At 45.7% G+C, this 23021-nt stretch overlaps 3 protein-coding genes across 4 annotated transcripts; 1 reads left to right on the forward strand and 2 right to left on the reverse strand.

Moving 5' to 3' along the window:
* Positions 1 to 3777: 3777 nt before the first annotated feature.
* LOC124473657 lies at positions 3778 to 5946 on the reverse strand. 2 transcript variants are annotated; one of them, XM_047029292.1, is made up of 3 exons: positions 5863 to 5946; positions 4710 to 5537; positions 3778 to 4550 (listed from the first exon to the last, which is right to left on the reverse strand). In XM_047029292.1, the coding sequence occupies exons 2-3, from the start codon at positions 5399 to 5401 to the stop codon at positions 4121 to 4123; spliced, it is 1122 nt and encodes a 373-aa protein (XP_046885248.1). In that variant the 5' UTR covers positions 5402 to 5537; positions 5863 to 5946; the 3' UTR covers positions 3778 to 4120. The 2 variants fall into 2 exon arrangements, with proteins under 2 accessions (XP_046885248.1, XP_046885249.1); XM_047029293.1 differs by having other exon boundaries at positions 4710 to 5476; positions 5863 to 5931.
* A 4774-nt stretch (positions 5947 to 10720) lies between these two features.
* Positions 10721 to 13784, forward strand: thumpd2 (THUMP domain containing 2). Its single transcript, XM_047029237.1, has 10 exons — positions 10721 to 10958; positions 11135 to 11267; positions 11405 to 11844; positions 11959 to 12036; positions 12374 to 12426; positions 12512 to 12599; positions 12788 to 12859; positions 12949 to 13063; positions 13184 to 13304; positions 13399 to 13784. Exons 1-10 carry the CDS (start codon positions 10848 to 10850, stop codon positions 13691 to 13693), a joined length of 1506 nt encoding a protein of 501 aa, XP_046885193.1. The 5' UTR covers positions 10721 to 10847; the 3' UTR covers positions 13694 to 13784.
* A 100-nt stretch (positions 13785 to 13884) lies between these two features.
* Positions 13885 to 17092, reverse strand: LOC124473624 (transmembrane protein 178A-like). Its single transcript, XM_047029238.1, has 4 exons — positions 16513 to 17092; positions 15152 to 15265; positions 14731 to 14868; positions 13885 to 14553 (listed from the first exon to the last, which is right to left on the reverse strand). The coding sequence occupies exons 1-4, from the start codon at positions 16925 to 16927 to the stop codon at positions 14312 to 14314; spliced, it is 909 nt and encodes a 302-aa protein (XP_046885194.1). The 5' UTR covers positions 16928 to 17092; the 3' UTR covers positions 13885 to 14311.
* Positions 17093 to 23021: the final 5929 nt, after the last annotated feature.

Genomic DNA, 23021 nt, shown 5'->3' on the forward strand with positions numbered 1-23021 from the left:
CTGCAAGGGAAATAAAAAGAAGAAGAGGAGCGAGTGAGAGAGAGGTGGAGCACAGGAGAGAGAGGAGCGAGTGAGAGAGGTGGAGCACAGGAGAGAGAGAGGAGCGAATGAGTTGGCCAACCTGGGCACGTCCCCTTGCTCTGTTTCAGGGTCAGTCTGTCTGTCTTCGCTCCACGGGTCTGGCCTCCAAACACAGACTGAGGAAATGACCCGTCTTGCCCAAGGGAAGGACAATACACACAGTGTCAATACACACAAACACACGGCAGACATTCTGCCACAGGGACAGAAGGTGCAGTCACATAAGACAACAGTCACACACATCACCTGTGCAAGGCCCATCCCTGACTGACTGTGTTTGTGGGTGCCCCCATTGCTGTCATCACTCTGCAGCGACTGGTTGAGGGCCCGAGGACTTAAATCACTTCAAGGTCATCGACAGTGACTATCTGGCTCGCCCAACCATGTACTGTGCCCATGCCTGTGTGCTTCTGAATTCAGGTAATGATGTGAAATGATGTCCTATCAACCCCCCACTTCACAAGCCTCCCATATTACAGGACAACATTTAGGCTCTGGTACATATTAACGATGTTTCATGTGTGCTGCAATGAAGATACGTAGAAAAACAAGCTTTTGTGTTTGTTTTCCTCCATAACCTTCTCCCTGTCCTCTCCTGATGGTCAAACACAGAACACGCACCCTAGATGAACGGTACTCTGTGCACTTGAACCCTGCCGCTAAGTGTGCTACAGCTGAAGAGTACACTCACCTGCCTGAAGGCTACAGTCACCCGGGAGGGAGGGAGGGAGGGAGGGCGGGCGGGCGGGATGTGGAGAGAGCAAGAGGTGAAGACGAAAAAGGTAAGTGGTGAATCATGGCAAATCATGTGTTTTAGAAAGAAAGACCCTTCTCAGAGAGAAAGAACGAGAGTGACGAAAGGATGGAGAGAAAGAGGGAAATAACGCAGAGGAGAGGGGAAGAGGAAAGGGGCGGGGGAGCGGCGGGTTAACTGAGCCTGCGGCGGGGGCGGGGGGGGTCGGGGGGGGGGGGTTGGAGTGGAGAGATTCTGCTAAAGAGAAAGAACGGGTGAATGTGCTCCCGTGTTTGCCCTGGGTGGAACTGTTTTACACACATGGCAGGAAATGTCAGGGAAATGTCAGATGGTGATCTCTGCTCTCCCATGCCTCTGAATGCTGCTGTCCATAGGTAACATGGCCTCTGTGCCTGTTATGTTCAATACCTCTTCAAACACAGCAGTAGAGATGGAGAGACAAGCCTATCTTCGTACAACAGGACTCTTATCCATTAACCAAGTACAGAAGGTTTGTGTGGATGTGTTAGCATGTTGCTGATTCTACTGATGATCTTTGGATGCTACACACATTATGGAGCTTCAGTTGTAGTCATAGAAAGTCCTTCTATGGAGATGGACCCCCCTGGAATTTTGTAATCTCTACAATATTGTGGTTTGGTGGTACTCAGATGTGCTAAATGAAAATTGATTTACACTTGAAACTGTTGTTACAATTTGAAGCATGTGCAATGTTGCAGTCAATAGTTGTGACTGTGATTGGGCATTAATGTGAGTGGGCGTTGATGTGAAAAGTGCAGTGAACTATCAGAGCACCCTCCACAACTCTGCTTCCGGTCCCTAGACCAGTCACCACGGCAACAGGACATCATGGTCCTTACAGTTCCGACTCAAAAAGCCTGAGATACAAAGCATCCCACTTTAAGTGCTTGTGTGTGTGTGTTTGAGTGTGAATTTTGGTGGAAGAGGCCTTCGAGAGAGAGAGAGTGGGAGGCAGAGAGAAGGTAGAAAAGAAGAGATGGATGGTGTTAATGAAGGAAGAGGGTAGCAAGGCCTTAAACACCAGACCAAGGGCCGACGCTGTCTGCATTAGTGAACATTCATCATTGAGCTCTTCACAGTGAAATCTGGTCACGGCCACTTGTACACATGGGCAGCGAGGGAACCAGAAGGAGATGAGATGAGCCAAAAGAGTGGGCCTGGATTTGGTATCATGCGTCTAAAAAAAAATGCTCCAATGTTAAGGTCTTCTCTGATTTAATTATTTTTTTACCCCCCCCCCATACTCTGATTTAAATACATTCTGTAACGTTTCAAAAGACGTGTTGCATTGTCCCTCACACGTTTTGTGACAAATTTGCAATAACGTCCATAAACAAGTCTTAACTTCAATCACGTTACATATTGAGATCAGCGTTAGCAGATTATGAATATCATACTAATTGTGCTGTTGTATTCATATTGATTTATTATTAGAATAATTTGATAGATAATACTTCAATATATCATTTCCCATCAGATTAGCAATCCATGGACCTGATGTGCTATGATACGATTGATCATTCATCACAGATTTGCAATAAATGTATTCTATTGAGACCAGCTAAGATGTGTGAAAGAGACAGTGTAGCCTTGCAATTCGTCTGATTTTACTCTTCGTCTCTGATTGATGTCCTGTCTACAGGAAATTAGAAGCTTCACTGATGTACACACACACACACACACACACACACACACATACACATAAACTCTCCAGATCCCAGATGATTGGACGTGTTAGACGACAGTCATGTCGCATAAATCACATACCTGGGATTCTTTCTTTCCCATTGATGACTCTGCAGGATGACGGAGAGAGGTAAAGCGGTGAAATAACACATCACTTTCACTCCACATCCACGGCATGAGACATCATCAACCGTGTCCAATGACAGCCAGCGTCCGGCCAGCCATGACGGATAACAGCCACACGCAGCACTAAAAAGATTAAGACTGCACATCGATGACAGAGATGAAAGATCCACTTTGTGTGTCCATGTGTGTGTGTGTGTGTGTGTGTGAACATGCATGCAACACAAAGATTTGAGCCTCCTACTGATCTGCAGACAGCTTGTGCATACACATGGCCTGTGGTACGTTGATCTGTGCCAGGAGAGGATCGTGTCTCTATGTACCTCACCGTAAAGCCAAAGGGGGGAGACAGTGTGCATAATTACCTTAGTGTCATAGATGGATGAGCCTAGAGCCTAGATCTACACTAGCGGAGGCTGATGAGGTGCAGACAGCACACCCTTCCACCGGTGTGGTGTTCCAGCCCAGGGTTCCAGTGCTCAGTAGCTTCTAAACACTCACAAACTTGACTGACAAACTAACGAAAAGGACTGGGAAAGAAAGATAAAAAAATAATAAATGCGAGTCAGGTGGCTGAGCGGTCAGGGAATCGGGCTAGTAATCTGAAGGTTGCCTGTTCGATTCCTTGCTTCGGGGAATGTCCCTGTACTTACTGTAAGTCGCTCTGGATAAGAGCGTCTGCTAAATGACTAAATGTAAATGTAAATAAATGGAGAGAAAGCGACGAGTTGGAAGGACAGTGAGATGGGTAAATGAGGGACAGAAAGACCAGTCGGGGAGTGGAGAGAGTGATGTACGGAGAGAGGAGTTCTCATAAGGGGGAGAGAGAGAGAGCAGGGTACTAATAACATCCATCAGCTGGCATCAGTGGTGCAGCGCTCTGTTTGTGTGGTAATTGCAGTGCTGGAATGTGACTCATCTAGCAGTGTTTGGCAGGGTTCTGTGAAGACTTTCTCCAATAAAGCCATTCTGCTGCGGCAGCAGACGCACCATTACACCTCCCTTTCACAGAGTCTGTCTGCAGACAGAAGCACTCAACAATACAATACCCAGAGAGAGTGGGGGGGTGGAAGAAAAAGAAGCACTTACAAAACAAAAAGTCAATTCACACCTGTGGAAAAAAAACTGAATGCTATATTGTGGTAATTCAGTGAGTGAAGAAATGGCTTTGACTATTTTCTATAGATTTTTTTTTTTCGAATAAAAACCTTTTTGGGGGAGTTTATGGCTAACCAATCATCATTTCAGTGATGGACAGGGGAGACTTTTGACTATAATTTGTACTGCATTTCACAATGCACCACAAAGCTTACAGGACAAAGGAAGAAATAGGCACAATAGTACAGGTGACACAGAACATTGTTCGATATATATAAAGTATATTTAATGGTATTCTTCCACTTTCCGTCAAAGTATAGTTTAAAAGTGTAACTTCTTCATTTAATGTGAACATTTTCAGTGTCTGTCCGGCCTGTGTTCAGCGTGTGTGTCTGAACACGTGCTGCAGGACACAGGTGTGTTCACAGTGTTCACCTCCCCTCTCGCGAGCAGCTCTGTTTCAACGATGCTCAGCTGCTCCTCCAAGCCTGCTCTCCCCGCTCCCAGCGTTCCCATTCGGTCTCTGGCAGAGGTGAAGTACCGGTGCAGGTCCACCAGGGGGCCTTGTGGGGACAGCAGCAGGTCCAGGTAGGCCTGTGTGAGCTGGTCTGCAGTGACCAGGTCCGGACTGTACGGGGCGTCCTCTGGGACTGACACAGAAACAGTTTGGCCGGTCTCTCTGTCCACCAGGGTGAGACCGGTCACACAGCCCTCACTCTGGGGGTCTCCTCCCACGCACAGCCCCCCGTAACACTTCACCACGGACACTGTGCCGGCCTTGTAGCGCCTGGAGGCACGAGACAGAGACCAAAGGGGAAGCTTTTAACATAACAATGTCATCTATGAAAAGATTATAAGAAGATAAGATATCAAGTTATTTCAGATATTGATCGACACGCCCAACATGTTCACGACGACACTGTGAGGCCACAAGGTGTAATGTTACCTGTAGGCAGGGATCAGATCCTCCATGTCCTTGTGGTATTGCTCCAAGGCCGCCAGGGCAGCCAGGGGCTCTCCTTTCTGCTCCAGCCCAGCCAGGTGCACCAACATGTGGGTGTGGAGGGCTGCCCCGCTGGCCCAGTGCTTCAGGCCCCTGGAGGAGCAGCCCTCCCTGAGCAGAGAGCTCTTGAGCTGGGTGAGCAGGAGGCTGAGCTGCCCCTCCAGACGGAGGGTGTCCTGGTGGAGCTTGTCTCTCTCGCTCAGGTGCATCCTGCAGCGCTTCAGATACTCCTCCATCACGTCACACAGCTCCGCCCTCTTCTCCTCCACCTGGCTCTTCGCCTTCGAGGACGACCCCCGCGACGACCCCCGCGACGACACGTACGCCGTCTCCAACACCATGGAAACCACCAGGCCCACCAGCGCGGCCACCCTGGGCTCCTCGGAGAATGCCACCAGTCGACTAATCAGCTCCTTCAGGTAGGCCGGGGCCCGGTTCCCCATGTGCCCCTGCAGCTCCTGGAGGTGGGCCTGGAGGTGGGCTTGGGACTCCTTGCTCTCAGGATTGCCGAGGAAGGAGTGGTCTACACCCATGTCTGGCAGGGCTCCTTGCTCTAGCATGGCGTTGTAGAGGAGAGAGCCCAGAGCGGACTGAGCTTCAGACCGCTCGCCTGGAGACGAAACCAGCTGCCCCATGAGGGGAGCGCGAGGGAACGAGAAAGAAGAGGAGAAAGAAAAAGAGACAAAGAGAGATAGAAAAACTGAGAAAGACTGAAAGAGAAAGAGAAAGGAGGGAAGTTATGGCAATCAGTCTACCATTGCTGGGGACAGCCTGGTTGGTAGAAGGAAGGGAAAAAAGTTGTTCAAGTCGGCCAATACTCTCATACACAATAAAGTAATAATTACTCTCTGATAAAACATACTAATGTGCTTTGAGGAAATGTAACAATATATTATATCATGTAAATAAATATGGAAAACGTACAACACAAAAAAAAGCATACACTTACAAAAAAAAGTATTTAGACAAAACACTATTATCTAAATATACAGAACATCTAGACTTGTTTTAAATTATCAAATAACATCTTAACAAGACAAATGATTATTTTAGCTGATTTATCCAACTTCTGACTATCCCTTTATGTTGTATTTACCAATGTGTTTCTCTCCACATATCCAGAAAAACAACACAGCTCAGCAGTCTCTAGCACTGCAGAGGTAAATCCAAGACAACCGGGGGGAGCTGAAACTAGGGCGGAGGAAAAACTAGAGCTCCCCCTGCAGAATACTGCAAGGTCATGCAGCTATTGTGTGTTCAGAACAGTAAAATAGGCCAAGGGCTCACACTGAGTAATTCACAGTTTTTTTCTTTTTATGGGACAAGGGCTTTAGAGATATGTGTCTTTCTTTCACTTCGGCTAGAAGGCACTTTTATTTGATATTTTTCAAACTAGGACAAGCTGCTTTTTCTTATGATAGCCGGCACACCATGAGTGACTGATGCAGGGTTCCAACCCAAGTCTCCCACACAACAGATGATCTACAAACTCTCGAAATAAAAAACCTTGGATGTCGACATGTGGCCCATGCTCCAGTACACTCACAGAACCATCACCATTACGCAAGTCTAAAAGGAGCCCGGAGTTGTGACGAGTGGGTCTGAACTGATGGTGTCCGCCATGTCTCCCTCCAGCCTCTCCACCAGGCTGTTGTCAAGCCACTGTTCAGCAGTGCAGGCTATCACACACACACATACACACACGTACAAACAGACCAGCGAAACTGTTGACACTCAGCTCAGTTTGATTCTGTCTGTCCGAGCACATCAGTCTCTCGCCTGTCTCTTAATTTGTGACCCTCCATCTCCCTCCCCTCATCTCTCCATCCTTGTTTTCCCTCCCTCGGTTGATTTGCTTTCTTCCATGTTGTTGCCACTCTCTCTCTCCCTCTCTCTGTCCCTTCATTCCTCCCTCCATCCTGCCTTTTCTAGGCCCACATGTTGTTCTGCAGCATGGCAAAGTGACTCGGCACTGGTTTGTTCCAGCCCAGAGTGACCGCTGGCTTTCCAGATGTGACTGTATGTGTGTGTGTGTGTGTGTGTCTGTGTCTGTGTGTATGTGTGTCACACTAGTGGCTGTGTGTGGGCAGTGCCATCTCTCTGAGGTCATCTCTCTCTCTCTTTTTCTCTCTTTTGCTCTCTCTTTCTCTGTTGCTCTCTCGCTTTCTCTCTCTCCCTAAGGGACTGTGGTCAGTCAATCTGATGTTACGATGATGGAGACAGATGGATGAATAGCACGCATGTTCAAATACAAACACATACACACAAAAACACACACACACAATTACTCCCAAACCAAATACACATGTTTGCACACATGCATACAATTCCGACACATGCACATACTGCATGCATGCACAACAGCAACAGCATAAACACAGATGATGTCTACACAAGCACACACATACACGCACACACGCACACACACACACAGCTTAATTTGAATAAAGAGCTCTTCATGTGATTGCCTCCTGCTGATGTGAGAGTGTTCTAATGGTGCCAAACGACGAGATGGGGAATAATGACGACCATGCTGTGAATGTGTTGGTTTAAATTCATGTCGTCCCGCAGCACACAAACCTGGAGTGTCCCTTTTGTCATCACCATGACATTTCACAAACAGCACCGGTTCAATAAACATCAAGCACCTTTTTCTTTCCATCAACAAACCCCATATCCCTCGCTATTACTTCCCCTGCCTACAATCCTGCATTCACCTTCCCACACCTTCTCTTCCTCCGTTTGTTTTGTCTTTGGAAGGTTTCTGTCAGGTTGAGGCCATGTTTGAGTGCTTCTTAACTGCTGGTTTAGGGAGAGTGTATTGAGTGGTGTTAGACTCCATGTAGAACCACGTCCACCACCTCCAGAGACAGCCAGACAGCACCAATCAGAACCGAGGCTGAGGACAGGCAAGTTGACAAAGATACTGAAGGAACCTTGGAAAGTGAGTGGTAAAGTAAAAACTGGCAGGCGTACATTTTAGCACTTTAGTTTCTGTAAAAATCAGACTGAAAGCCAAACAATAGTGAATTCTTTAATAAGACATGGAAGACAAAGCACCACAGTCATTAAGTGCCTCTCTCAGTGCCTCTCTCAGGCTGACCTTCGATGTGGCAAATTGTGAAATTACCTTTTAATTGCAGGATAATGTTGTCTTAATTACACACTTGATCCCTGGTGAAGGTAGACTAATTGCTGTGTGGGTCTTGTTTGTTGGTACTTTTGGCTGGCTGGCTTCTTATATGAGACCCTCTCCTGCCCTCTCAGCCCATCTGGGGAGAGCTAATCCTGTTAAAGAGAGAAACAAGGTTTATTGTAGCAGTGTTAACCCATCACAGCTTCAAATCTCGCTTTCTCTGGCACAATACTTGTTGTCTGTGGTGATCAAATGTATTTTATTTCATGCTTTATACAATACATGATGTATTTAGTCGAAATGTCTGTAAGATGCTACTTCCCCAATGTGAGGTCCATTCACCGTGAAGTAGGCAGCATGTGTTAGGAGATTCATCGTTTCAGAATGTTTCGTTGGTGATAGTTGAAATAGTAGGCAGTTGCATAGTTTGTCAGTCGTTCCCAAAAACAAGGCGACTTTCTTCTGTCTTTTTCTTTTTGTCTCTCCCTCCCTCTTTTCCCTCTTGCTGTAAAAGGTCTCATTTCCATCGGACTCTGGGGAGAATGAAGTGGAGAGGCGACCAAGTACAAGAGCTGAACATAGAACAGCTCTCACCACGGAGCATGGAAATGTTGCTAATCGCCATGACTCACTTCACACCGCATTCAATCTGCTCACTCATTACCCAGTACACACACACACTCAGAGTATCTAAAACACACACTCTCTCATACACACACCAATGTAGATACACCCACCCATACACACAAGCACACAAGCCTGGTATCTGGCTGGCCTTTCAGATGATTACCATACTTAAATCCTTGCTTGAATGTCAATCACACACACTCATCTATTACAGGTTATTTTGTGTTGAGTGAAATTATTGCAGATTGAAGTTCTGAAGTGGGCTTTGAAAAAGGATGACATTTACGATCAATCTAAAGGAAGTTTTATCGCAAGATAAGATGTAAAAGTTGTCTCACAACATCCAAACATCTCAATGTTCATGATAGATCATCAACTGGATTAAATCAGTCCTACCGACAGAAGGCTTTCTGTAGTAAAACTCACTCTTTTCACTTAACAGTAGTGAAGTCAGATGGCTGAGCCGTTAGGGCATCGGGCCATTAATCAGAAGGTTGCAAGTTCGATTCCTGGCCGTGCCAAATGACGTTGTGTCCTTGGGCAAGGCACTTAACCCTACTTGCTTCGGGGGAATGTCCCTGTACTTACTGTAAGTCGCTCTGGATAAAAGCGTCTGCTAAATGACAAAAAAAAAAAAAAAAAAAAAATAGTTAATTAATTTCCTCTAAAATGTTTACTCCTGAAGCTAATAAGCAATTTCAGTTTGAATTGTTGTCCCATTCTAGCAAATAAATAATAATTTATGTTTGACTGGGCTTTCCATGTTTGTTCAGGCATCCAGGCCTCAATACAGTCCTGCCCCTCTGCTGATCATTACAGCGCATTAATCAGCCAAACCAATGTCACAACCAAGACATCTCACTCACTAAGCATGTAGTACCCTGGATAGCTGCATAAACATTTTACTGCTAATATGCAGTAATTAGTCCACCATGATTAAGTAGTATCATGTTGCTATGGTTTGCCTGTAGCATATCTTCCTGTATAGTCCTCACTTTTTCTCTCTCTCTCCCTTTCTCTCTCTCTCCCTCTCTCTCTGTGCTAGAGTCCTTCCTGCTGGGTTTATGTGGCGTGGAGAAGATAAAAACAAGCTTAATGCAGAGCGATAGATCACACCAGTAGTTCTGAGACCGGGCGGCAATTTTGAACAATGTAACATTTAGCCAGGAGAGAGAGGCTAATTATTTCAAATGGCAGCTCTTGAAAGAGTATTAATGTACTGTTTCTACATGGACGCATCCAATATTACGCACTGATGAAGAAGGTCACTGAGAAATGGGAGTTTAAAGAGAGAAGAACCTAAGAAGGAAACTTGGACAGTTGTGGGATGTTGAATAGGATTTTTTTTTTTTTTTTTTTTTACAGAAACTGATGGTAAAACGGATATGTTCACTTTGGTTTTAGTATTCCAAGGCACCCTCATGTCATGCAATGAAATTGCTTTATAAAACTGGCATGACTTTGGACAAAAGCTTTGTACAAAATATGTCTCTGTCACTGAAATAAGTACGGTCTTGACTGGGAATCACATTCAGTAAATGTTTCAATTCTATAGTCAGTATCCTACCACTTCACCGGCTAAATCACCAAGGACGTTTTTTTTGAGGAAGCTCTGTCTTAAATGAAATAATTTTGAAGGAGATCTTGACATGCAGCTTCCCGTGAAAGACAACTGTTTTTAATGTAGCCTACCGCGTGGGCTTAAATGTTGGATTTATAAACGTCAGGGGGAAAGGTGACCATTTTAAATGCACATGAAAAATGTAAGGGGTATAAGGGCTTTCAGCTTCGAATACAATTTGAGAGTAGTCTGCAAAAATACATTTCTCTTGAATGTATAATTGCTGTATATTGCTGTACTTTCTATATGCACGTCGCTTTGAATGAAAGGGTGTGCATTTCAATGTAAATCATTGTTGTTAATAGGCTCAGAAACAGTCAAGAATGAAAATGTGTTCTGTTAAAATACCTATCCCTCCCTGTATGTCAGTTATATTTCAAATATATTCCATCTTATTATGCGAATCCATAATGACACAATGAGCAAGTCTGACACATTAACACAACAAAAATATTACTGATGGAGAATTGTGCCATTGGCTACAATATAAAAATGATCCGAGTTGACTCTATTAAAGTGCAAGAGCAGCCCCTGCCGGACTAAATTACAACTACGCTGACTCAAAGCATTCTACCAATGCTTCCGTTTCCGTGTAAACAAAGCTTCACGGGAGATAACTACTGACAGGTAACAGGTCTGCAGTTTTAGCTGCCACAAAATCTTTGCATTTCTTTCTCGATGCTGTACCGTTAGCGGTATGAAGAAGACGGCTACTCCGTCGCCAGCGGTGCAGTTCTATTGTACCGCTGGGAAAGGAATGGAGTCCTTCCTCGTGGAGGAGGTGAAGATTAAACTTGCCGCTGAAAATGTGAGTCGGTGTCGGAGAGCAGTTGGTAGATGCTGGTTGTTAACTAAATGATCATACACAGGTGGACGGTCTGAATGGACTAGTCTAATGGCATTGAGACTGCAAAGCAATTTCTGTCCATGTCATTATTTTGAAAAGGATTGATTGGTTGTTTTGTCTGATCAAATTATATTTAGGTTGACCAGATTCCTGGGAAAGTGTTCTTCTCCTGCCCTGCCGAAGTTAAGCTAGTCAGAGATCTGAAGTCTGCTGAAAGACTTTTCCTGCTCATGAAACGAGACATACCTCTCCCTCCCTATCCTCACACAGGTAGCCACGTTTGACCATCGTCAATCCGGATAAGAAATTATTATTAACAACCCGGACTATATCGAAATATTTATGGTTCCGCCCGCGGTACATTTGTATTGGTGTTTCACGGTCTTTTTGTTTTCTATCTCTCTTAGCCAAGACAGCCTCCCAGATCCAAAGAAGGCTGGTAGGAGATGGGAAGGATTGGAGAAGTGCTGTGGAGACATGGAGACACCTGCAGAGGGAGCTGTCGAGCAACTGTAGAACAGCAAGCACGGTGGAGCCACGTAGAAAGCGCAAGAGGGAGGAAGACGAGAACAAGGGTGAAGAAGGGGAGCCTGATAATGTGCCTAAAAGAACACAGAGACAGACACCTGATGCAGAGACCAAGTTAGGTATGAATGATGACTGGGATTGTAGTGGAAAAGACAATGTTGCAGGGGACTGTTTTGAAGGGGAAACATTTGGAAGTGACCGTGAAAACACATCGGGAAAGTCTTGTGCCCTGACCTCTGATCCGGCGACCTTTGATCCTGTGACCTTCAGAGTTAGCTGCAGGTGCAGTGGTGGGCTCTCCCGGCATTTCAGCTCACAGGTAAACACACAGAAGAGTGTGCGGGTGTGTGTGTGTTGGGGTGGGGGGTGTTGGTGTACAGTAGTTGTGTACTGTTGTGACAGATTGACTGTGTACCGTCTCTCCTGGATGCAGGACCTGTGCAGGGTCATTGGGTTGGGCCTGACCAGACAGCTGGGCTGGAGAGTGGACCTTAAAAACCCAGAGGTGGAGGTAAGGAACCTTATTCTCACACTCTCATGTGTTCAGTCAGTAGCACATTCTAGGTGTGTGTGTGTGTCCTTATAAGACTAGAAGAATGCTGTTAATGCATTATGATGAAGCACGGCACCTTACATGATCTTACACAGCAGTTAATTATCCTGTAGATAACATTTGAATACTCATAATCATGGGGATGGGTATAGCTCAGTGTCAGAACATTTGACTGCATATCAAAGTGGCGCAGGCTCAAATCCCTATTTGTTCATCGCTTTTTATATAAGCATTTGCTAAATGAATATGTTATTGATGATATTATTATTATTATTATTATCATCATCTCCTCCAGATGAACGTTCATCTGAATGATGATCACAGTGTGGTTGGCATTCCATTACTCAGGTCTGTGAAGGCATCATAATCTTTGTGATCCATGTTCTATATCTCTGAGTGTTTAGTCAAGCATTCGTCTCTTGTTCCCGTCCAGACTTCCCCTAGCCAGCCGTAGCTACGTAAGAACCACAGGTCTGAGGTCCACCATAGCCTGGGCCATCGGCTTCCTGGCCAACATCCAGGTAGAGAGTTTTACATCTCCTCTGAATTCCCAGGGGTAACACTATCATCGTGTAAGTTATTTACAATGTCTGATTGATGTTAATCTCTCATCTGCTCCAACACACACATTCACTTTCTTTCACATGCACACATTCAACCCTCTTTCCCACACACACACACACACACACACACACACATACATCTCCAGCCAGGCTCCACAGTGGTGGATCCCATGTGTGGAGTGGGGACCATCCTAGTGGAAGCAGCACATGAACACCTGGTAGGACTGCAGTCGATCGCAGATGCTATTTTTCAGAATGTTCTACCATCTATGCATCTATCTACCATTCTCTCTCTCCCTCCTCCCAGGATGCCTGTTTCCTGGGGGTTGATATTGAGGAGAAACAATTAGACAAAGCCAGGGAGAATGTTGAGTTTGCCAAACTCACACATCGAATTCAGCTGTTGCGTGCTTCGTCCATGGGTAAAACTTCCAGATTCCAAATCGTCTATCAAGCCTAACCATAATCCCCCTGATCAGCCTGAAATCATTTATGAATGAACGGTCCCTGCAAGTTCTCATGTTCTCGTCTCCTACGCACAGAGCTTCCTCTGAGCGGCTGCAGCGTGGATGCCGTGCTGTGTGATCTGCCCTTTGGGAAGAAGTTTGGCACTAAGGCAGGCATGGCTGCCAGCCTGCCTGGCATCCTTACTGAGATGGAGAGGTAACTTGGATCCCAATTCTGCCAGCTCACTTCACTTTTGGGCTTGTGGATCAGGTGACGGTTTGTTCTACCTTCTGTTCTGCTATTTTCTCAGGGTTCTCCGTGTGGGAGGAACCATGGTTTTGCTGCTCAGTCCCCAGCTGTCCGTCATACTGAAGAGAACACTGACTCCCCCGGATTTGGGCCCAGACCCTGGACCGCCTCTTACCCAGCAAGAGGAGTCTCTGGCCTGGCCATCAGCTGGCTCGGCTCCCCCTCTCCCACCCAGGCCTCTCTCCTCTCTCCAATTTCAATCCAGTCAGAGAGTTAGCCTAGGAGCAATAGATGGACTCATCCACAAGTATGTCAAGATACAGACTGCTAGCACACTTGGTGGATCTGGGTGCTAACACAAAAATCACTGACACTGTAGAATTGAATAAAAGACACTGCAATGTACTGTTACAATTCGACGCTAAATACAATAAAGTTGTGTTATGTACTGTACAGGAAGGTTTTGTCCTTTTTTTTTACACCAATGTTGCAAACATCTCAAGAACATAAATAGCTTAAATATTATTATAGCAGTTTTTTTTTTTCCTTTCCTTCCACTTGATATTACCTGAACAGTCACCCACGTGTGAAGTGGCATACAGACAACACAACAACACTACAGTACACCTACACTCACATTATGGTCCTTTGAAATAAGATCTGATGTCCCCTGATGGGGCAGGCCAACATATTTACCAAGCTTCGGGGAACAAGTCCAAAGGAGAATAATTAGTATCCATGGGTTCTAGGCTATATGTTGCTGTCCAGGATACTGCTGTGGATCAGGAGAGGTTGTCATGCCCTCGAACACGGACCACAGCCACGTAGGACACACGTGAACAGTATCACTCTCACAAATGCTAAACCAGCAAGGCGTCATCCCACCGCCTGTGGCTCGGCAGAAAACGTCCATCTTGGCTCCATCTTCCACCAGCGTGTGTGGCTGGATGATCTTCCTGGGGTCTGTGTGTGTGTCAGGCAGGGGTGTCGGGGTCAGCCTTGCCCCTCCGTCCCTCGCTGCGGGTGAGGATGGGGTACGTGGTGGCCAGGCAGCCTGCTGCCACAGCGAGCCCCAGGCTGAACCAGGCGCAGTAACTGGACCAACTGTAGCCATGTTCCACATCCGCAGGCAGCCCGTAGATGAAGGGGGGGACCCTGGACAGCTCGTAAGACACACCGGCCGCATAGGTACACAGGGAGATGGTGCAGAATATACCTAGGGAGGATTGAGAGAGAGACATTCGGATGACAGAGAGAGTGTTTGTGACAGTGGATGTTTTCACTTGGGAAGCTTTATTTTGATATAAAGCTGGGTGGTACGATTAAGGCTGAGAGGAATGGTCTTTGCGGTGTGCGTGTGTGTGTGTGTGCGCACGAGTGTGTTGCCGTGTACCAGCCATGAGGAAGAGCAGTCCCGAGACGTGCTGCGTGAGGCTGTGCTCCCAGATGAAGCTGACTGACGCCACGATGCAGCCGCACAGCATGACCCCAGCAGCCATCCCCAGGAACCCTGCAGTGATCCTCCGCAGGTCTGAGGAACACGGGACAGATGCTGGTTTTTGTTTCAGTACTGTTACACACTTTTTGAAAATGGGAAACTTGTCCCCCCACTTTTATGAAAAAAAATTATAATCATCGGTCGCATCCTCAGTTATATATTTTTTTTTTAAGCGGCCCCACCCACATTCGCAAAAAATCAAATCTACACCCCAGCTTCCACATAGCTCTCTTCCTCCCTCTCTCCTCTTCAGAGTCCTCTGTGTGGAGATGTCAGTAATGGAGGGGGTCTGATGGGAGTCGCTGGTGGTTCTTACGTAAGAGGTGCCACTCATCCTGCTGAATGATCCTGGTGAGGTTCTGAGGGATGCTACGCAGACGCACCGGCTGGGAGAAATGATACTTGATGGGGGTGCAGCGCTGGGCTATACCTACACACACACACACACAACCATTATTGTAGCATATAGTGCAGATTACGTACGTGTGTAAACCAGGATTACTAGCAGGCTGTATTACAGAATCTGAGAAGTATGACTTATTCTTAATCTTGCACTCAGTTGTATTTCATTTCTTGGTAACCAAAGCATATTTCTATATGATTATTGACTGTTGTCAGATCTACATGAAGGTTCAATTACAAATTCAGTCCACATCCACCTTCTGTGGACTGACTTCATAAACGGCTGACATCAGTCACAAGCTGCAGACATGGAAGTCATTCTGCTGTCAGCCACAAAGTGGGAGACTTTTGTGAAGCATCAGTTTGTGAAAAGCTGTCACTTCTGATGTTGCCAAATGATGTTGCCAGAGATGCCTCGACACCCTTAAAGAATAGAGAACTCCAAACAGTCTGTGGTTGGCATACACTCTCACTCTCTCTTCCCAGTGATATCAAGAAGTACAGATCATTTCTTTAGCTGAATATCACAAGGCAAATCGTGCGCATGTGAGTTGGTGCCTTATGCAACATGTAGGCGAGCTGATCATATATTAATAGCATGTCATGTTCTTGCATAGATCGTAGAGTACTGTACGATGTACTGTATAAAAACACAACATTCTCCTCGGAGTAGAGGGTAGTATGCATAAAAAGTACGTGGAATGGGAGATGTCACTGGTTTCAAGTGTGATGCAATGGATTTTTAACCTGTGACCGACAGTGTCATATAATAAGAAAGCTCTTGCCTCAAGTTGTCAGTGTTGGATTAGGCCTACGTATGATATACTGGACATGCACATACATTAATGATATGGGGGCTGAACCAATTATGCAGGTTTGTTTTGGACTTGTTGGAGATTTGTGTCACCATGAATACAAAAACTAAGTAGACAACAATACAAGACGTTCCCCATGATTATAAGGGATACATAAACCCATTTGTATTTGTAGAATAACCATCAGGAAAAGTACCAGAACCATTCTGAGCGATTATTATTATTTAGGGCCAGGTGGGGGAAATCCAATTTAGGGGTCATCACCATTAGTTGTTACGAAATTACTAAACAGAACCTTTTTCAGAATTTAATAGAATTAAATTTAATTGTATCCTTACATACTCTAGAGTTCGATAGCGTGCTGAATTCGTTATTGTTTTCGATAATTTCATTTCGACGTAATTGAAGATGCGTTTCACCGCGTTAACAGTCAACGTGCAGCTCCCTGCTTCTCTCTTACCCTTGGTGATGAGATTATCGATGTCTCGGTCCTGGCCAACATGGTAACATTTCCTCCAAAGCCCAGAGTAAGTGGAGAAAAGGGGGCGCCCGCATTCCGTCTCCAAAATACCCATTCCCAAAATTGATCTCCAGTTTTCCAAAAGTTCCTCCTCTTTGCTACCTACGTGGATAGCTCTGAGGAGCGCCTGATTCCCTCGAGGATTGCCGCTTTCCAATAACGGAAGATGATAAATGGGCATTAATCGGTTCTTCTGGCCGTTGGAGTCCAGCCCGTACTGATCGCAGTTCTGCCGGTGTTGTGTGGTGTCCGTCTCATACCAGTGATCGGTGAGAATAGCAGTAATCAGAAGCGACAGTGACGCAACGCTCATGGACAAACTGACCACGGTGACCACGGTCTGTTTCTCCATCATGTAGTCATGGACGCAGGAGACTGTTTTAGATTATGTGCATCGACCAGTTCTACTTCAGAGTCCATTGACACTGATTGTATCCTCTGCGATTCGATGTGAGAACCTACCCGAGCGCAGACATGAATCTGAGTTTGCGAAATCCAGTCAGCTCAACCGATCCAGGTTTTTCTTGCTGGTAATCTTGACAGCTGAAATGTTTGGGGTATGGAGTCTGCTCATGAACGATTGGTAGCCTATAGCTCTACGGGTTGCACTACACCTCTTTTCGAGGCTGTTTGCAAAATGAAAATGACGCGCAGACGCGCGCCTGTGGAGGAGTGCGCTTTTAAATGCCAACGCCGTCAAATTCATTCTGGATTACACCATCCCCATTAAAAGTCACTACCAATAACAATTTGACGAACTTGCGACAGATGTGTCCTCAACCAATAATACATTTACATTTCAAAACATTTAATGGCTATGATGATAATTACAAAACCTCTCTCTGCCGGCCTCTCTTTTCAGCCACACCCACCAGAAAAACTATTGACAGGCAAGCCTATAATTAGAAAGCAATTAATGTTTCTCACGTTTTGTTTAGCGAGGCAGTCTGAATCTGCATAAGTGAACGAGCATGAATGAATGATAATGCAGTGCAATTAAGGAATCCTGAAGGTAATTATTGAACGTGTTGGCAAGAAGCAGCAGAGTTGGTCCACTTTGCTACAATGTCAAGCTCACTGGATGCCTGCCTTGTGCCTGCCACGGTGTCCGTCTGCACGTCCTGCACATCACTTTAGACTCAAGTGTTTAGTGAATGCTTCCCTTCTGTTTACCTCAAGTAATTTCAGTATGTGACAGACAGGCCGAAACACCATGCATTAGTCCACACTGTTGGAATCATGTCGTGGCTGACTGATAGGCAGCTCAATTTGTAAGCGGTCAATCAAGTCTCTTAGGAAAACAGAGAGTAATGAGGGGGCAGGATAGTTTTAATTATGCCCCCCACCCCCACCCACACCCGATCTATACAAATGAGGACAGGGCTTACAGGCTCAGCCGATGCCTGCTTAAAATCCTGCGCAATGAGGGCCTGTGGTATGCCTCTATTGCACTAATGGGCAATAAACAAAGCCGTGTGCCATGAACTCCAGAACTTTTCGTATTTGGACACTATCACTATATAGGCATTTTTAAAGTCTGGAGGGCTGGTTTAGTCAAATAATTTTTATGTTTGTTGTTCTGTATTTCGCACGTGTGTGTCAGTAAAATGTGTTTTATTGTTCTGTTTCGGATACAGGGCTCCCTTTTTTGTGTCTCAATTGGATAGCTTCTAAATAAAGGTTCATCTAAAATACGAGAAATTCTACCGGGGGTTTGGGTTTTTTCCATTAGCAAACTGTTTCAATCAGTCATTGTCACTTTGTCTTATTGTCAACCATAGCCATCTGCCACTGAAGTAACAACAACAGCAGCAGCCATCCCCATGCACTTTCTCCCTGCCTGCATGGCCTTTATGGAGTTGAACTACTTCTCTGCGCATGCTCAGTCATTGCGCATTGGAAGCCATGTTGAAGTTTCAGTGGATGGTGGCTGAGATTTTCTGACGCTGTATGTTTTCAACGTTTGTTTTCTTCGATTCCCCGTGCTGGTGTCTCAAAACACTACTCTTCGGAGCACTAAATTGGAATTCAAACGATGAATTCCAGTGTCGACCTATCTAGACGGAATCCGCAGGAGGATTTTGAGCTTATTCAACGGATAGGAAGCGGCACATACGGAGATGTCTATAAGGTAACTGCAGCAGCATTAGCAGTAGCAATTAATTAATTTAGTTACAATTGTAACAAAAAACGAGAGCGCGTTATAAACTATGTACACAACATGACGTAATAACAAGGGAGAAAGCAGGTGCTCTTCGCCAAATTACTCTTCTTCGCTGAAGTGGTGTGGAATTGTTGCTCGTTTGGACCTCTGTGCTAGATGACAGCTGGCCAGAATTCCATATCGCCAATGCATGCACTCATCTAACAGATAATCGCCCTGTTGTTCTGTCCTGATGAACAACATTACGCAGCTGTAAATCACTCTTGACCATTCTGTAGCTTCGTTGTAACAGCGTAGCTTGTCTGTAACTGTGGTGATAGAGTATCTGCGGAGAATAGTGTGGTTGCATACAGTAGACAAGGCCCCGCTCTAGGCGTATGCAAGGAAAGCAAAGGAAATATCTAATTATCAAACTATTTAGATCCACTATTATATCACTAGATCATATTTCAGAACCACAGTGATATATTTTGGCTGTTTTGAGAACTTACAGAAATAAGGAAGTGACTGAATTGCTACTCTGAAATGCGTACAGCCTAAGCAACATGACTCCACTCACTCCTGTTTTTACGTCACCAACAATGTTGTGGAATTTAATTTGCCAGCTATGTGTGGGAGGCGTTTGACAACCAGCGAAAATTCATTAAAACGTTGTTAATGAGATGGTAATGTTGGGGAGCCGATATTCAAACTATATCCAAATACATTGCTGGTATAAAACAATAGCGTAGGCACGAACAGTTTGAATTTCATGATAATGCGAGATTGCCTATTTATCTCTTTTTTCTAGCCACAGAGATAAAAGGGAGATTGAGTAAAGTTTGAAGGCACTGTGACTCGGCCTTGCTAGTTTGTTTACCTATGACATTTCCTGGGTGAATATAGACCTGTGTGGTGTGTGTAGTCTACCAAATATTTGGACCACAAAGTTATGCTTATCTCCAAGTCTGGGGTTGTTTTCCCACTTGTCCAGGGTAAGTGCATCTGAATGTGTGTGGCACAGCTGGCCAGACATGGCCCTGGAATGCAGCAGGCTTGACTTCCTGTGTGTAAATGTGTGTTTGTGTGAGTTTGGGAACGTTTGTGTATTAATGTGGGAGTGTGTGTTTTTTGTGAGTTTGGGAACATTTGTGTAGCCTATTACTGTCTGTCTGTGTGTGTGTGTGTGTGTTTTGGAGCTAGTGAATGTTAGTTGTGGGGGTGGTTGTGTGTGTGTGTATGTGTGTGAGAGAGAGATCCATTGTTTTAGATTGATGGTGTGAAGGAAGACGTAGGGTAGAAAACCCCCCAGACAGGCCCTCAGCTGGACTTGTCCACAATCACAGAGAGCAGAACTGTCGGCAGTGGTCATCCTGTTTGGAAGGAATTGTTCAGTTTTCCTCTACTTGCTCATTACAAGAACTGGACCTTAATTCAGCTCAGGGTGTGAGTTTGCTGATTGAACCAGAAGTAGTATAGTTGTCCTCATAATCTGCAGGGTTGTTTTAAGGTACTGACTGTTGTATTATAGTGCTGGTCCAGTCTCTGTTGTAGGAGGTCAGAAGTTCAGTAAAGATTTTAAATGTTTGTGGTTTGGATTGGGATAGTAGGTGGTTGGAAGAGTATATCCCAGGGTTTCTGCTGGTATCGTACATTCTCTGTGTGTGTGTGTGTGTGTGTGCCATATTTCAGCATAACGGACAATTTCCTTCCTCTTCATGTGGTATGCCTGTACACACATCGTGTTCTAACAGTTTGACATAACATGAGTGTGTGAAGTGTGTCACAAGCATGTGCCAATCCTGAACTGAGAGGAAGAGACGGCCTTAGTGAACTCATTCATCACAGCTAGAAAATGATCAGTCTACCGTTTCTTATCCTCCCCGATGAGTTTCTGTCTTTCTGTCTGTGTCTTATCACTTAGGTCAGTCAAGGGGCTGTGCATGTTTCAGACCAAATAATCATCTGTGTTTCTACACAGAGGCTCTGTTTGCTCTGTCATTCAGGATTTTCCTACTATTACAATACAACATGATATATTATACACACACACACACACATATTACATTTACATGTAGTCATTTAGCAGACGCTCTTATCCAGAGAGACTTACAGTAAGTACAGGGACATTCCCCCCAAGGCAAGTAGGGTGAAGGCCTTGCCCGAGGACACAACGTCGTTTTGCACGGCCAGGAATCAAACTGGCAACCTTCAGATTACTAGCCCGATTCCCTAACCGCTCGGCCACTGATGTCAGACTCCCTACACACACAAACACAACACACACACATACATGCTGCTGCTCACTCACTGACAGCCAGCATCAGCATGTTTCTGTCACACTCGTCAGGTGGCATTTGTTCTGGGGAATGTGTGTGTTAGTGTGCATAAAAGGAATATGTGTGGTAAAACAGGTGGGTGAACTTAACAGCCCCATAGCACCTGTTATTTTCTCAATTCCTCGAGATTCAGCTCAGCCCATGGCGTTTTGGGGTGATGGTGTGTGCAGTCACGTCACCCGTATACGACCTAATGTATCTGCTGTCATTCTTCAGTTTCAGCTCTGTGTTTATGGTTTAATTTCTCTCCTTCCAATGCTGTCTGGCTCACGGGAGTGTCAGGTGAAAGTTCACTGACACTGTTTTTCCCCCCAGATAAGCCAGGATTTTAACACTGGCAGCCAAGTCTGGAACCTCAGTGGGGAGGGAGCCAAGACTGTAACCTGGGTCTTGAACCGTGTACCCTGAGGTTATTGGCAAGCCTGTGGGTCTAATTACCGCAGGCTATGGTGTCCCACACTCACCTAAGATCCAATGACCTAAGCCTTTGATTACTGACTCCATCATGTGGTTAAACGGCTGACAGCTCACAGTATCAAACATATGGACAAAATTCAGTTTGTTTTGTGTGTACACTGAGGGAGAGGGAGAGAGGGGGAGAGAGGGGGGGAGAGAGGGGTAGAGAGAGGGGGAGAGAGAGGGGGAGAGAGGGGGGGAGAGAGAGGGGTAGAGAGAGAGGGGTAGAGAGAGAGGGGTAGAGAGAGGGGTAGAGAGAGGTGTAGAGAGAGGGGTAGAGAGAGGGGTAGAGAGAGGGGTAGAGAGAGAGAGAGAGAGAGAGAGAGAGAGAGAGAGAGAGAGAGAGAGAGAGAGAAATGTCTCACCATTACGACAGTGCAGGCCATGTGTTTGAGGCACAACGTGTCAGTTCCAAGCCTCCTCCACACAGCACCATGTTAATTACCCTCCATATCGCTGTTCCCGGCTGGAAATAAACCACTGAGAAGTAATAAGGAAAACGAGAGGTAAACAAGAGGGAAATGCACCTTGAGAGACAGGGGAGAGTGCAGATTTGTAAGACTTAGACCTATAGGCTATGTCATGGTCTGACTGCACTACAGATTAGATTAACCTATCATTGACTGGCAGATGTCCCATATCTTTATACCGTACACATACAACTGTAGCAGGTATGTGTCCCCTGGTAGAGTAGCTGCCACTAGTGTGTGCGTGTGTTTGTGTTGGGGTAGGGATACTCCACAGTTCCCCATTCAGACACAGACATCGCTTCATAGACACATTTCATTCAAAAGATCTCTTACACACACAATCATTTGACACACTCCTAATTGTCCCCTCTCTCCAGAACCAGTGTGTCGTGTGTGATGTGTCACTTCAATTTTATTTTCTGTGTTTTTAGGCCAGCCCAGGCCAGCTCAGGCCAGCCCTCATGCATGAATGTTCAGCTTGCATCTCTCTTATTATCAACCCCCTTACTCCAGACCAAATACTAAATCCCACTGCAGAGCTGGCACGTGAACTGGCACAAAGCTGCACCCAATTTGGCATCCATGCTCATGACTGTAAGGCCTATATGCTGCTTGGGCTTAGTTAGCATGCTAGCTGGGCTACCACGACTAGCTTGGTTTGTCCACCTCCATAACCCTATGTCAACGTTCTTAGCTGTGGCTTGCTTCTCCATGCCTGGAGCCTGGATTTAAGGCCTGCCTTTCCCTCCTCTCCACAGTTGCCAAAGGCTCTTTCCATGAGATCCCATTTTTTCCACAGCTGCTCTCTCGGCGTCCCAGCGTTTCCACATGCAGGGGGACTTTTTTCCATCTGTTTCCCGCATGCTGGCCCCATGAATATTTCAGCTCCTCTAGCTCGCCTAGCTGGGCCCAGATCAGCTGTTGAAATGCCCTGGTCACCAGCTAGCCAGCCAGCCAGCAAGCAAGCACCACTAGACTGTTTTTCCCCACTGGCAAACACTTATATATTTAGACCAGCCCTGCTGCTCTCACTGCTGGGTG

This window comes from Hypomesus transpacificus, chromosome 11, assembly GCF_021917145.1.
Source record: "Hypomesus transpacificus isolate Combined female chromosome 11, fHypTra1, whole genome shotgun sequence".
In the NCBI taxonomy this organism is placed as follows: domain Eukaryota; kingdom Metazoa; phylum Chordata; class Actinopteri; order Osmeriformes; family Osmeridae; genus Hypomesus; species Hypomesus transpacificus.

Excerpts from the sequence above, each read along its gene's own strand:
- LOC124473657 (XM_047029292.1), bottom strand. The coding sequence starts at position 5,401 with ATGGGGCAGCTGGTTTCGTCTCCAGGCGAGCGGTCTGAAGCTCAGTCC. Across the intron at positions 4,551-4,709 it reads GATCTGATCCCTGCCTACAG|GCGCTACAAGGCCGGCACAG; the intron begins GTAACATTACAC and ends TCGTGCCTCCAG.
- thumpd2 (XM_047029237.1), top strand. The coding sequence starts at position 10,848 with ATGAAGAAGACGGCTACTCCGTCGCCAGCGGTGCAGTTCTATTGTACC. Across the intron at positions 12,600-12,787 it reads GCTTCCTGGCCAACATCCAG|CCAGGCTCCACAGTGGTGGA; the intron begins GTAGAGAGTTTT and ends ATACATCTCCAG. Across the intron at positions 13,064-13,183 it reads GTTGCGTGCTTCGTCCATGG|AGCTTCCTCTGAGCGGCTGC; the intron begins GTAAAACTTCCA and ends TCCTACGCACAG.
- LOC124473624 (XM_047029238.1), bottom strand. The coding sequence starts at position 16,927 with ATGATGGAGAAACAGACCGTGGTCACCGTGGTCAGTTTGTCCATGAGC. Across the intron at positions 15,266-16,512 it reads CGATAATCTCATCACCAAGG|GTATAGCCCAGCGCTGCACC; the intron begins GTAAGAGAGAAG and ends GTGTGTGTGTAG. Across the intron at positions 14,869-15,151 it reads GGATGAGTGGCACCTCTTAC|ACCTGCGGAGGATCACTGCA; the intron begins GTAAGAACCACC and ends CGTGTTCCTCAG.